This window comes from Folsomia candida, unplaced genomic scaffold (genome assembly GCF_002217175.1).
Source record: "Folsomia candida strain VU population unplaced genomic scaffold, ASM221717v1 Fcan01_Sc032, whole genome shotgun sequence".
Classification (NCBI taxonomy): Eukaryota; Metazoa; Arthropoda; class Collembola; order Entomobryomorpha; family Isotomidae; genus Folsomia; species Folsomia candida.
Window position 1 is genome coordinate 1,548,575 of NW_019091224.1, and position 13,751 is coordinate 1,562,325.

Genomic DNA, 13,751 nt, shown 5'->3' on the forward strand with positions numbered 1-13,751 from the left:
ATTATGGAATTTATGCAACATGGCAATTGTAAAGCACAAACTTGGGAATTTATTGCCACCAAAACGAAATCAATCCATTTTGTATTAGCTGCAAATTAGAAGTCTTAGTGACAAAAATCATTTACATTACTGGTAAGTGGCGAGGAGAAAAAGTCAACTCGCTCACTAGGATGCCCAGACTGTTCCCTAACTCAAACTTTAATTTTACTGTGGGCTGTAAAGCATTCTTTTTTGGCAGCAATCAAATTATCTGAATTTCTATTACACCAAAATCTCAAAATTTTTCTTATATTTCGCTATATATGAGTAGAAATGCATGGCTAGCAGATTATTTGTGACCTTCTGGATCACGCAGAAGTCCTTGATTCTCGATGGACCCCAAATATTAAGACAGTAATCGGTAACAGAGTTTATGTGGGCATTAATTAAATTGATAACTAATTAATGTGTCACACGTTTTTGACTTATTATCCCAAACAGAAGATAGCCACGTGCGTCAATGGCAAATCGAGTATGACGACTAAAAAGAGGCGGGCTACGGCCCTGAGAGCATGTTGTTTCTGCTCCGCCATTTTATAATTTTTGGAAATTTTATAATTTAACAATAATTAGTGACCCAATTGTATAAATTTTGGTCACAAGTTGACACTTTACGACCCTCTTATCATCTTATTGTAAATTAGTGTCCCTCTCACATCTCTCGGTTAGATAAGAGAGAGTGACGAAATCTTATATAATTGTGACTTTTAACACATTACAAATTTAACACAGTACATTAACACAGCACATTTCAAACATACTACGTACTTTTTTAATTCTACTGAATGTCTACTACTACACACGGTGCTCGGGGGATTTTTGGATTAAGACAGATTTCAAACGACTCACTGGATCGGACCTGTCCTGGTCATGTCGACATTCCAGTCTCTTCCCAGTCTCTTCCTTTGGGATAAAAAAGTCTTGCCTCTTTGAGGGCCAAATCTCGAGCATTCGAGATTTTACGAGGTCTATTTTTCCAATTTTCATCATTGTATTATTCTTTATTAATGGAATAATGCCTGTGCAGACACGGCGACAAAAACGACTCATCAATGATAGTGGAGCACCTGACAATTCCATTCACTTCTCAGGGAATCTTCAACAACTTCCATTCACTGGTCTTTCGACACAAAATGAAGACACATTATCACTACAAGACGACGACGACTCAAGACTTTCACATTCGTCGCTCCATCGTCCGGATCGTCCTCAACGTCAACTTTAACTTCCGGATCGTCCTCAACTTGCCAAATTAAGTAAAGCTAAAGGTCTAAAATTTTGCCATCAGAATCTAAATAGTTTGAATAACAAATTTGATGATGTGGTTAGTTTTATGTCACATTGTAACCCAGATTTGTACGGAATCACAGAATCAAAACTGAAACCTAGTAGGAATAAGGACGGTATGTATGTTATCGATGGTTATAATTTTGTAAGGTCAGATCGTACTTATAATGAAGGTGGAGGTATAATTATCTACATCAAGTCAAGTCTAGTGTTCGAACAGATAGACTGTCAAATCCAGCCTTATCGTAACTCGGAATTTCAAGTAATCAAAATTGGCTTGAAAAGTTCAAAGCCAATTTTAGTTACAATCTTATATAGCCACCCTTCCACTCCAATTAATAAGTTAGTTGATTTCTTTCGTGAACTTAATACTTTTCTTTTATCCTTTGACACTGAATATTATATTTTAGGAGATTTTAATGTTGACTTATTAAAACACAAAGAGTCTTCTCCACTTTTTAATGTTTGTAGAGAATTTCGTTTGAGACAACATATGGTAGGTCCCACTCGCAAAGGGAAAACTTTGCTGGATCACATTTATTCCAGTAATAAAATTAATGTTTAACTGGTCACTTTCCCTTAACCAGCTCTGACCATGACTTGACATTTATAGTAAGGAAATGTAATTCACTAACATTCCAGCCAAGAATTATAGAATATAGATGTTATAGAACCTGTGATTTCAAGATTTTTAATGAAGAACTCTCAAAATTCACATTTGATCCGGAATCAGATCCTGATCATGAATTTTATAGATATAACAGCTTCTTTATGTCTTTACTGGACATACACGCTCCACTTAAGAGAAGGCAGATTAGACCGAAGTTAAACAAATGGTATACTTCTAATTTAGCCTTATTACGTAAGAACAGGGATAAGTTAAGAGAGCGTGCGTGATAAGACGCAATTTCCCTCGGATATTGTAAATTATACTAAAGCGAGAAACAAATACAACACTTGTTTATCAAACGCGAAAAATACTATTTTAAGAAATCCTTTGTAGAGTCCATCAGTAATACGAGTAATTTGTGGCAAAATGTAAACCTTCTTTCAGGTTATCGTAAATGTAATAGAATCCCAATCACATCACAAGACTAAATGACAATGTAACAAATGAGTTATATGACACAGAACTCACAATTAATGATTCATTAGCCTCGCAATTTGTAATTAGTAATGATAATTTAATACCAATTGATTCTTTAACAGACAGTATCACAAAATACGAAAAAGAGTACCCATCATTTGACTCGGCTGAAGAATTTCAATTAATCACGGTGGAAGAAGTCAACACTGCAGTTAATGATGTAAAAAAAGACTGTCCATCTTTACTGTATGTACCACTTGTTTTGTTGAAGCGATGTATAGATATTGTGGATTTTCAACTTGCAATTTTGTTTAATCTAATATTAGTTAATTGTGTAATTCCGCAGCCTTTTAAGATCACAAATGTAACCCCATTGTTTAAGGGGAAAGGTTCAAGATTTAATCCGACAAATTATAGACCGATTAGTGGTATTATTGTTTACTGCAAAATATTTGAACGGGTATTATACCATAGATTACAAACTAGAATAGATGCAAAATTATGTAATGAACAGCATGGTTTTAGGAATAATCGGTCTTGTCATACTGCAATAGTTGAATTATTCTAAGGTGAGGTAAGAAAAACTATAGTTACAGTTACACCTTAGTATGCATTCACCCCCCCCCCCCCTCCGAAAACCTTGACCGCCTCCTACAGCCAAGGGGGTGCGTTTTAGAGAAAAAAATAAAGAGACCGAAAAATCAATTACGGACATAATCTAGTGCTATTGAAAGGGATTTTTCGATATGACCTCCCAGGAAAAAGTTTTGATGGTGGTGAATTGTTGCGTTTCTCAATTTAAGTACCAAGGAGACTACTTACATAGCTGGGTATCTAAATTTATGAAAGATCGCCCCCACTTTACTATAAGCGGAAACAAGAATTGGGTCGATTGGTTGAGAAACCAGCGACTTTTCCCTATAACGAAAATTTCCGGGTGGTTGCTATATAGTAACTATATAGTTACACCCTCGCTATGGAGTAGTTTATAGTCTTAGCCTGTGCCCGGACTTATGGGACCGTCATGTCCGTCCGTGAACACGACAATTTTACCATATGCATATCCAACAAAGCTAGGAAACGAGTTCGATGGTGGGAGAAATCGGTCAAATGGTTGACCCGTAGGGGTCATCTAAGTGAGTGGGGTGCTATGCACTAGATTTCAAAATTATCATACAAAGCTGAAATTTGGTACAGAGGTTGATAATAGTTTCTAATGAAGTAATATGAAGTAAAATTGTAAAATTTTCATCTGGACGGACCATCTGGGATGACCCATACCGATTTTTGAAACTCATCCAATCGAGTTGTAATTTGGTACAGCGTTTTCTAGTCGCACCTAATGGAAGAATATGAACTGAAATTGGGAACATTTTTATGTGGAGGGACCCTTTGAAGTCACCCATACCTTTTAGAAATTGTCACAAATGGTTTTCTAAGGATAAGTCGAAGAGCTAATTTGAGTCGGTTAGGAATATCGGAACTGACACCTATCAACTGGAACTTTTAAAAAATTGGCCACGATATGCGTAAGACTAACAGTGTAAATGTTTCGTTGCAAATAGCGTGTAATAATGGTTATGTTCTATACTTGCTTTTAAAATTCAAACCTAAAAAAGAGTTAAATAAAATATAGCTTGAAAAAGTAAAAAGTTCTCAGGTGAGGAAGTGCACTAAAAAGTATTAAACAAGCTCCCTCCGCCACCCAGATAATTTTACTTCGCCTGGGCTGTCTATCGCATGCAAAATATCGACAATAATGTTTCGGCGTAACGTAAGAAAATAAGAATTAGAATTAATTTCTTGATCCAAAGTTAACTTTTGAATTGGTTAATATCCAGATCAACATTACTTGGTGGTAAGGGTATCATTATTATTATTAGCAATTATGATAATTTGGAGCTTATTATTATTACATATGGTTCACCCGTCCCTAAATATTTATTAATTATTTGTATGAGCTCGACATCGTGCTCGTTGTACTGATAAACCGATATTTTAAACTATATTTTAAACTATATTATATTAAGTTATATTATATTATATTAAACGATATTATATACTATACAATGCAAGACCACCATTGTTTTTTTGTTAGGTAACCCTATGAGCGACTTTTTTATGACCTGCATATTTTTATTTGCAATAGATATTTTGCATGCGATAGACAGCCCAGGCGAAGTAAAATTATCTGGGTGGCGGAGGGAGCTTGTTTAATACTTTTTAGTGCACTTCCTCACCTTAGAACTTTTTACTTTTTCAAGCTATATTTTATCCAATTATATTTATAAAGCCTTGGACCAGACGAAAGCCAAATGTGTAGTTGTTTATTTTGATGCAAAGTCAGCGTTCAATAGTATAGATCGATCCTTATTAATTATAAAACTAATGGATCAGTATAAGTTACACCCTATTTATGTTAAAACTTTGAATAATTACTTGACGAATACGTTATTTAATATTAACAATGGGGGCAAATTATCAACTAACTATTATTGTAATGAGTCAGGTCTGAATCAAGGGGGGTCAATTGTCCAATGCTTTACTGAGCTTATCAGGACGATATAGCAAAAATTATCACTGTTCCCTTCTTGCTTTATGCCGATGATTTGTGTGTGTATGTATCAGGTAATAATTTGGAGGAAATATTTGATATATTGAAAGCTCAGATTAAACTAATACAGCAATGGTATATTGAAAATAACATGGTCATTAATTACACAAAAACCAAATATCAAATATTTCACAAACCGAATGATAAAATCCCAGAAGAGTATGTACACGTACCTTTGTTACTTGAAAATGGTTATGAAATTGAGCAAGTTTCCTCATTTAAGTACTTAGGTATTGAGCTTGATTCCACGCTAAGTTTCAAGGATCACTTTGAACAAGTCCAAAAAAGGTTTCTAGTAGTATTGGGTTTTTGTATGGTATAAAACGTTATTTAACAGATAAGGTTATGATTATATTACTTAATTGTTATGTCCATTCAATAATCGATTACGGTATAACTATATGGGCCACTCTCCCAGATTCGCAACTTGGTAGATTACAACGTAAAATAGATCAATATCTTGTAAACTTCTACCTTCCAATAATTGCCAAAAAACAGCGTGCGCGAAAGGCAAGTAGATATAAAGAGCTAAGAAATAAGATAGATATTGTCCAACTAAGAGAAAAGTGTGGTATTCTCCCAATATTAGAACGTAGAGATTTATATTTACTTAAATATGTTTTTAAATTTCTGAGAGAAAGTGAGAGTTCTGCAAGGTCACAGCGTAGTTTCCCACTCCTTAAAGTGCCAAGTGTTCGCACTTCTATAGCAAAAAATTCAATTAATTTTTGTGCCATAAAATTATGGAACTCTCTCCCACGTAACTGGGAAAGTAACGTAACCTTTCCTAAATTCGTACAGCAGTGTAAAGAATTGCTTTTGTCAAGAAACAAGAATTGTTACACTTATTATTAATTTATAGACGATTAGATTAGTGCTTTTAAATTATAGCAATTCTGTCATGAATTGGAAACCAGCTTATATTAGCTGATATTTGTTGACAGTTGAATAAAGGTTTACAATACAATACAATACGACTTTCTCCGGACATCAATAGACTCGAAGGTAGCGTTCTCCCTCTCGTGTCAACGCCTTATAAGCCAAAGTAAGTTTTTTTTGCACATTTTGGAGGAAAATTTTCAGGAAACTTTGACAACCTTTCAAGTGTTAGTCATACATACTCACGTCAAGTACTTCAAATAGCAATTCATCCAGCAACTAATTTGCGAATAAATCTTGCGAAATGTACATATAATCTGATATAGAGATAATCATTGTGTGGATACAAAAATCCAATAACTTTCCACGATTTTTTTGCGAAATCTTGCAAAATCAGAACAGCTTTATGCTAAATTTGCGAGATTTTCGAAACGTGTCTCACAAAGCTGAAATGGAACTAATTAATTAATTAAGTGTAATCATTTACACATTTTTGTTCCAGTCCGAAGGATAAATATGACCCCGAAGACCAAGTTTTTTTTGGTCTTGCTCGCACATAATTTGAGCACCAATTTATTCACCCAGTTGACCATCTCAGATAGTGGGAAGCATTCCGGTCCCAAAAACTTTTGGGACTACTTAACCAAACTTGAGTGGGGTCGGGATAGTGGAAAGTTGGCGAATTCGGTCAACAGAAAATTGGAAAAGGCTCCAAACTATGCCTACTGCACGGAACATGCTCACTTGAAAATTCCCTTAAAGGTTTGTCCAGATATTAGATTAAGTAGGATTAGATAAAGACCAAGTGTACTGTACAAATCCTTTTCGCGTCGATGTCACCGAATTTAATTTAAAAAATTGTAAATTGAATTCCTGGTGCAAGGATATATATAACATAACGATTTTTGAAATATGTGCATCTAACCCCCCTCCAAAAATGGGGGAATAGAATTTGAAAAAATGAGAAAGTCAATGTATACAGCGTACAGTAAGAATTAGACATCGACTTGTATTTGACATTCTAATTCCCCCTTGAATACGAACATTTTTATGCATCACGAGTTTCAAAATTTGAAAATTCGCGGTTTTTTTACATACATACAAATCCTCAAAAAACTCATGGTTCCCACACTTTGCAGTCTGACAACCTAATGCCAGATTTTTCTCCTTCGAAAGACGAACATTTTAAGCTTTTGTTGTCAGACTGCAAAGTGTGGGAACCATGAGTTTTTTTGGGTCAACGTTTCTGGGGGAGGGACTTATTTTTGCAAGAGCCGTAACAAACTATTGTCACTCATGAGAAAATGAGACATATAATTGAAGTTATTAAAATTTGTGATGCTGAATTACCAATTCGCCCAAAATTTAAAACTTAAGCTTTTTTGAATTTATATTTCCGGTCAACAATTTGCAGGAAGTGACACGTGAGACAGACCACCATACGGCACTGTCAAATCGACAGTCAGCGGTGGTGGTGGATACCCACCAGAGTCCGAGTCTCACTCTGCTTCTGCTAAATATGGAAAAGAGTTTTGTAGTACGCTTGGTCTGGTTCAGCTCATTACGTAATTGTTAAGTATTTCTATGATTCCATTTTACATAGATCCTATATTGTAATGCCATATTACAAATCTTTACCAACGCTAAATAGTCTCACCATTGAGTTTATTATGAAGGAGAGTGATCGTATTTATACACACATGTTAAATACACTCACAAGGGAACATACCGAGGTGTCCAACGAGTTAAGGGTCGACACCTATACCAAAATGACCACAATACATGAATTATTAAACAAACTGAAGGAATTTCCGTGTAAAATTCACTTTTCGTCAAGTGGTGACGATATTTGTGACGAGCGCGTGGCTATCGGGTTACCAGCGGGAGAGGTCGGCCGCTGAACGATCAGGTCGACCACAGAGAAGCGTCGTCGTCTTCAGAGATTTCAAATTCTTTCAAATTTTGAAAACATCTCGAAATTTTGAAACAATTTTGAGAAAATTTTGAAATTTTGAGAAAATTTTGAAATTTTAAGAAAATTTTGAAATTTTGAGGAAATTTTGAAATTTTGAGGAAATTTTGAAATTTTGAGGAAATTTCTGAAATTTTGAAGAAATTTCAAATCTTTTTCACAATTTGAAAGAATTTGAAATCTCTAAAGACGATGTGGAGAAGACGACGCTTCTCTGTGTTCGACCTGGTCGTTCAGCGGCCGACCTCTCCCGCTGGTAACCCGATGGTCATGCGCTCGTCACAAATATCGTCACAACTTGACGAAAAGTGAATTTTACACGGAAATTCCTTCAGTTTGTTTAATAAGTCATGTATTGTGGTCATTTTGGTATAGGTGTCGACCCTTAACTCGTTGGACACCTCGGTATGTTCCCTTGTCAATGTTAAAGTAAGTTACAGAAAGGTAAATTCCCTTACGAGACAACTGTGTAATAATATTTAGTATGTAATATGTATATGTATGTACGTATCATCACCGAGGACGCCAACTTCTGCTCAATAAACTACTCCGTCTTTTTACTTTGACACAATCACATGGATTTTTAGTCTCCGATTCTAAATACTAAATATTTTTTTATAAATAATTTTAAGAAAAACTCCGTTTCAGGTAAATTTTACTGTATTTAGTAGCGACGTTTTATTATTATACATTTTTGCATTGTCATGATTAGAATTTAATTCATATATACTTTTAGGGATGAACTTGAACTATTTTATCTAGTAGAGATCTTCGTTTATCAAATTTACCAATTTGTAAAGGTATCAAGTCATTTTATATATTTTACAATAATTTTACAATAACTTTACAATAATTTAATTTTAATTTTTTACTATTTTTTCACATTGTATGTATGCAGCCTGATGAAAGATTATGAAACCGGTCGCCACTGAAAATTTACTCCAATAAACAAATCTTTCCATTAGTTTGAAGTGCTTTATTTCATTCAACATGTAACTACGACTTTTATTAATTTTTTTGTTTACAGGAGTACATCAAAAATCCTCCCGTTTTTGAGCAGTATGTTAATCCGCCGGAAGACAATATTTGTACAAGATTTCACTTATTTTTTCAATACAAATTTAAAACAAACCTTTACCAACAACGTTTTTTTTTCATTAAAATTTAACAGGTCTTGGTATGGGAAGTGGTGGACGAAATTTGAACCCGAATATTTTGACTCTTTTCATTCATTCCACTCTTGTTCATTATGCGGATCTAAATAAGTAATTTGTAAAATAATTTTATGCTCCTTGACATACGTGTAATCAAGAATGCACACACATTTACATAATAAGCATATGTATAAATTGTATTACCATTTTGTGCGTGTACTTACATACGTACCTTCTGTACAAACTTACGTGCAAGCAACTGTGATACACACTTTACATAATCAAAAACAAATATGAATACGTACATATAATTGTTATTTCCGGAATAATAAAAACCAATATAATGTAAGAAATCATTATTATCCTTCAAACTAAATATTGAAGGAAATACATACTTTTTTATAATCCGTGTGTTCAGTTTTACTTCAAACTTCGAATTTATGCATGTATGCACATAAATTGGACTTGTTCTTCGTTCGGAATGGTTGTGATTCACAACTTGTGAATGTACGAAAGATAGTGGGTGGGGGTTAACTTGAAAAAGTATGTATTATATACCTGACGATTTAGTCAAGTAGGCATGAGAATTGCATAATTTTAAGGATAAGTAATTGTTAAGTTGAATGGAATGGATTATCGAGGTTGAATGGGATCTTTTTAAGACTTACATACATATTTGTGTATGCGCTTATCAGACCTGGCCAAATTAGTAATTGACAATTACAATTACAATTACAAATTACAAATTAGTAATTGTAATTTGTAATTTCAATTACTTCATTCAAGAAATGTAATTGTAATTTGTAATTGAACTAAGTGTAATTGATAATTTGTAATTGCACATTTCAGCATGGCGTAATTGTAATTCAATTACTTTTTCAATTACAATTACTAAATCACCATCTATCGTGAGTAGAACAAATCAAAATTCAACGTTTTTGTTAAATTTGTCGTATTTCATACGTGAATATTTCACTGCCTTTCACTTTTTGGTTTCAAATAAATATTCTTTCGCATTCGCAATTTTTTAAAATTACATCAGAATGCATTACTAGTGTGCTTTTTCATGCATAAAGGCCTTGTTCATGAAAATAAGTAAATTCAACTAATTACGCAATCGAATTATAAGACAAATTACTAATTATAATTGAGATTTTTTTAATTAACATTCATCATTTAATATTCAAATAATTTCAACTTGTTCACTTCGAACAATACACATACTGATAAATGCTTTTACTTGCAAAATTTGCCTTTGCAAATTATTTTTTCTAGGTGGAAATTTTGAGGTAAAGGCATTTACATTGTTAAAAGTGAACAAGTATTGAAATTATTTGACTATTAAATGATGAATTTTTATTAAAAAATCTCAAATGTAATTGTAATTTGTGATGTAATTCAATTACGTAATTTGTAATTGTAATTGAAGCGAATTTTTTTTAGAGAAGTAATTGTAATTTGTAATTAGTAATTGAGTTTTCCTGAGTAATTGTAATTTGTAATTGTAATTGAAGCAATGTTAAGATTGTAATTGTAATTTGTAATTTGACTTCCAAGTAATTTGGCCAGCTCTGGTGCTTATTAAGTATGTACATATTTATCCTCTCACGGCTTTACAGTAAATTCTTATGACTCACCCAAAGTAAAATGCATATGTACATACATACATATTTGGACTACTACATAGTACCATCAATTACAATTACTAATCCATTTTATTTACCAGAAATTCAATTAATTCTTGCATCATGAATACATACATGACCAGGTTACAAATTTACCGAGCAACGAAATCGCCAAAAAGTGACAAAGTATTAAGCGAGGCAAAAATTGTGATCTAAAATACGAGTAAATTTTTTTCAACTGTATATTCAACTACACATCATCATTCCTAATACTTACATATGTTCATATATATATTTATGTACACATGTAAAAAATTCAACATCAACTAATTGTATAAGTATTGCAATTCTGATCAATAATAACGAGTAAATAAATTTAATAAAATAGTGTCACCGCTATCCACTCGGTGATTTTGCCGGCGTGTAAAAAGTTTATGGAAGGCTAGATCAGTACGTATCTCCCGTCATTCGTGCCATCCTCTCAGTTCGCATCTGCTCCTGGAAACATTTCGCATCCTCGGGGTCCAAATACTTATCTCCTCCCGGAGGTAGAAATGAGACCACGAGCTCGACCATTTCTGGAGGTAAAAAGTTCACCAAGACATCCTTCACTTGGGCGATGTACCACGTCCATTGCTGACATGGGACGCGAGCTGTGGACAAAATCCTAGTACCTGGATCGACAAGGAAAAACGCAAGGATTCTGAGATGTCCGGATTTCTTGGGATCATCCAGTTCAAAAGGAGCCACACGGTGAGAGATGGAATTCTTAAATACAACGCTCCTCCCCGGCACCGATTCGATCGCGAAGGAATTGTTCCCATCCTCAAAGGCGTTCGTAACCCCATCCCATCCCCGCTGAGTAGGAGCAAGACGCAATTTTGACTTGGTAATGTTCTCATTGGAGAAGTAGTGCAGACCAATGGCGACGATTTGTTCGTTCGCCATCCCCTCAATGTGCCACCGTCCGCCTACACAGAGTTTTTAAAATTCTTCAAAAAGTAAAATTTTACACGTAAAGGTTTTTGAAACACATTTGTTTGCATTTTTTTAACAGATCATCATGAAGACTATTTGTGATCATATTTATTTAGCAATACCACCACAATTCTTAACATATTTCCCACTAACCCGGATGCCTCGGATTGTCCGGAGTTAAAATTGTTGTCGCCATCCTAACCACGACTTGGATCTTCCTTCCGCCCAAGGTGACGGCAGGAGGAAGACTTGCCTGCTTCGCAATCTCACTGCGCGTCCGAGGTTGTTCAACCTCCCGTCTCTGGACTCGGATTTCGGTCAGCGTCTTTTCAAACAGTGGAATCATCTTGCTCAAAACTTGCTCCAGAGTTGCGTACAAGTCCCCATGCTCGGATGGATTTAGACCATTCACATACGACGTGAAGTGTGACGTTCCATCCGAGTCGATTGAAACGTCAGCGGGAAGTATTTGATAATATGGGTCCCATTCCCTGGCTGGCCATGTCATCTCAGCCGGGGGCATTTGTGCTGCCGTTGCCATCCTCACGTCAAGGCTGGAGGCATAGTTGTCGACTTTGTCGGAGTGGAAATGTAAGAGGTGATTGTAATCGTAGATATCCTGAAATCCGTCAATTTTTACCAAAATTTCAACTAGTTCGATTTTTAAGGTAAGCTTAGGTATCATGATTATGGTTCAAATATGCATCAAATGACAAAAATATCAGTATTTTAAACACAAACCTTTTGTGGTTTCGGGATAAAAGGCTCTTTCAAAACGTTCCCCGCCCTCTCTGCTAAGTAACAATACAAGTAGGGGCTGATCACGTTGATTACACGATTCTCCGACCCTGCGACATTGCATAAATAATCATAAATTGTAGTCAAAATAATTATTTTTTATTTTTATATAAAAAAGTTCACCTGGCTGCCAATTTTTCTCCTTAATGGCGATTTCTTCTACTTCTGCTCCCTCCTCAACGAGCCGCTGGGTCAGGGCGACGTCCACGAGGTCATCTGCCACCCAGGAACCATCCAACGGGCCAGGATACATTTTACCATCCACCAGAGTCAAGTAGTGGGGAAGACTACCTGTAAAATTGGTGTAAAATTACAAATTTTGTAATTTGAACAGTATTTCTAACGTTGCAATTTTTGTAACTAATAATTTCTCCCCAATAAATAAATAAGTACACTTGTGACCTAATTTAATTACTTACTAATCACGACCGCCCAATCCTTCTTGACTTGCGCCAAAGTCTTCTTTAGTCCCCAAATTGACGCCACGTAATCGCCAAGCAACTCGTTCTTCGCATCTTGGAACCATTCGCTCACCGTGGACGAATCATTAAGGCCAGCTTCCCACCCTGATCTTGACCTTATCATCCAACTCAACCGCGTCCGCCACACGTTAAACGAACGGGAAAAGTAACGGCAAATAGTGTTGTGAGGATGGATGTAAAATCGTTCGAGAGGGAGGGAGGAAGAGGACATGGTGAAAATAAATAAATCGCAAATAAACTCAACGTTTATTTAGGTGATTAGATTAATTAATTAATTAATAGTGAATAGAGCAGACTGCTGCATGTAAGAAACAACTCGGCAATGTGTTATTGTGTAAATTTTATTTCCACCTCCAACTTTCAGCTCCCGCTTTCATGGATGGTTGAGAATCATGTAAATGGAATGAACTTATGTATTTTAAATGAAACAAATTAATTCCACATTCATATCATTATTTATTTGTATCCATCCATGTCAGCATTGTTCAAAAAATCTATGATAATGTATAAATTTAAATTTAATCAGGAATTGTAATTTGTTTCTACTTAAAATAAACGTTTTTAAACCAATTTAAATTCGGCTAGACTTTACTTAACCGAGGGTCTCCGATGGGGTAATGTGATGCGTCATTTTGTTCGTCTCGGCGAGCTGAACAAGAATATCCAAGCGCGAAAGAGCGGAAACGCCCCGTTCAAAAGTTATGGCGGGGTAAAGTTTGTAATTTTTATTGCATTTCTGGACGTTTCAGAGAATTCTAAGACTTTGTCTCACTTTCCCCCATGGCGGGACTCTTTTTGGGGCGAAATGAGATTCTTGGGGTAACATGAGATTTCAA

The 13,751-nt window shown here is 35.1% G+C and overlaps 1 protein-coding gene and 1 long non-coding RNA gene across 3 annotated transcripts; one reads left to right on the top strand and one right to left on the bottom strand.

Annotated features, from left to right (window-relative positions):
- The first annotated feature begins 8,321 nt into the window (after positions 1 to 8,321).
- LOC118439251 lies at positions 8,322 to 9,626 on the top strand. Of its 2 annotated transcripts, XR_004837311.1 has the most exons (5): positions 8,322 to 8,526; positions 8,615 to 8,678; positions 8,777 to 8,849; positions 8,906 to 8,966; positions 9,050 to 9,626. It is a non-coding gene; the product is annotated as an uncharacterized LOC118439251 (long non-coding RNA). The 2 variants fall into 2 exon arrangements; XR_004837310.1 differs by having other exon boundaries at positions 8,777 to 8,966.
- A 1,102-nt stretch (positions 9,627 to 10,728) lies between these two features.
- On the bottom strand, positions 10,729 to 13,275 carry LOC110860451. The gene is made up of 5 exons (XM_022109489.2): positions 12,853 to 13,275; positions 12,557 to 12,724; positions 12,377 to 12,483; positions 11,789 to 12,254; positions 10,729 to 11,628 (listed from the first exon to the last, which is right to left on the bottom strand). Exons 1-5 carry the CDS (start codon positions 13,124 to 13,126, stop codon positions 11,105 to 11,107), a joined length of 1,539 nt encoding a protein of 512 aa, XP_021965181.2. The 5' UTR covers positions 13,127 to 13,275; the 3' UTR covers positions 10,729 to 11,104.
- Positions 13,276 to 13,751: the final 476 nt, after the last annotated feature.

Coding starts and splice junctions, on each gene's coding strand:
- LOC110860451 (XM_022109489.2), bottom strand. CDS start 13,126: ATGTCCTCTTCCTCCCTCCCTCTCGAACGATTTTACATCCATCCTCAC. Junction 12,484..12,556: donor GGAGAAAAATTGGCAGCCAG/GTGAACTTTTTT, acceptor GCAATGTCGCAG/GGTCGGAGAATCGTGTAATC. Junction 11,629..11,788: donor GGACAATCCGAGGCATCCGG/GTTAGTGGGAAA, acceptor AACTCTGTGTAG/GCGGACGGTGGCACATTGAG.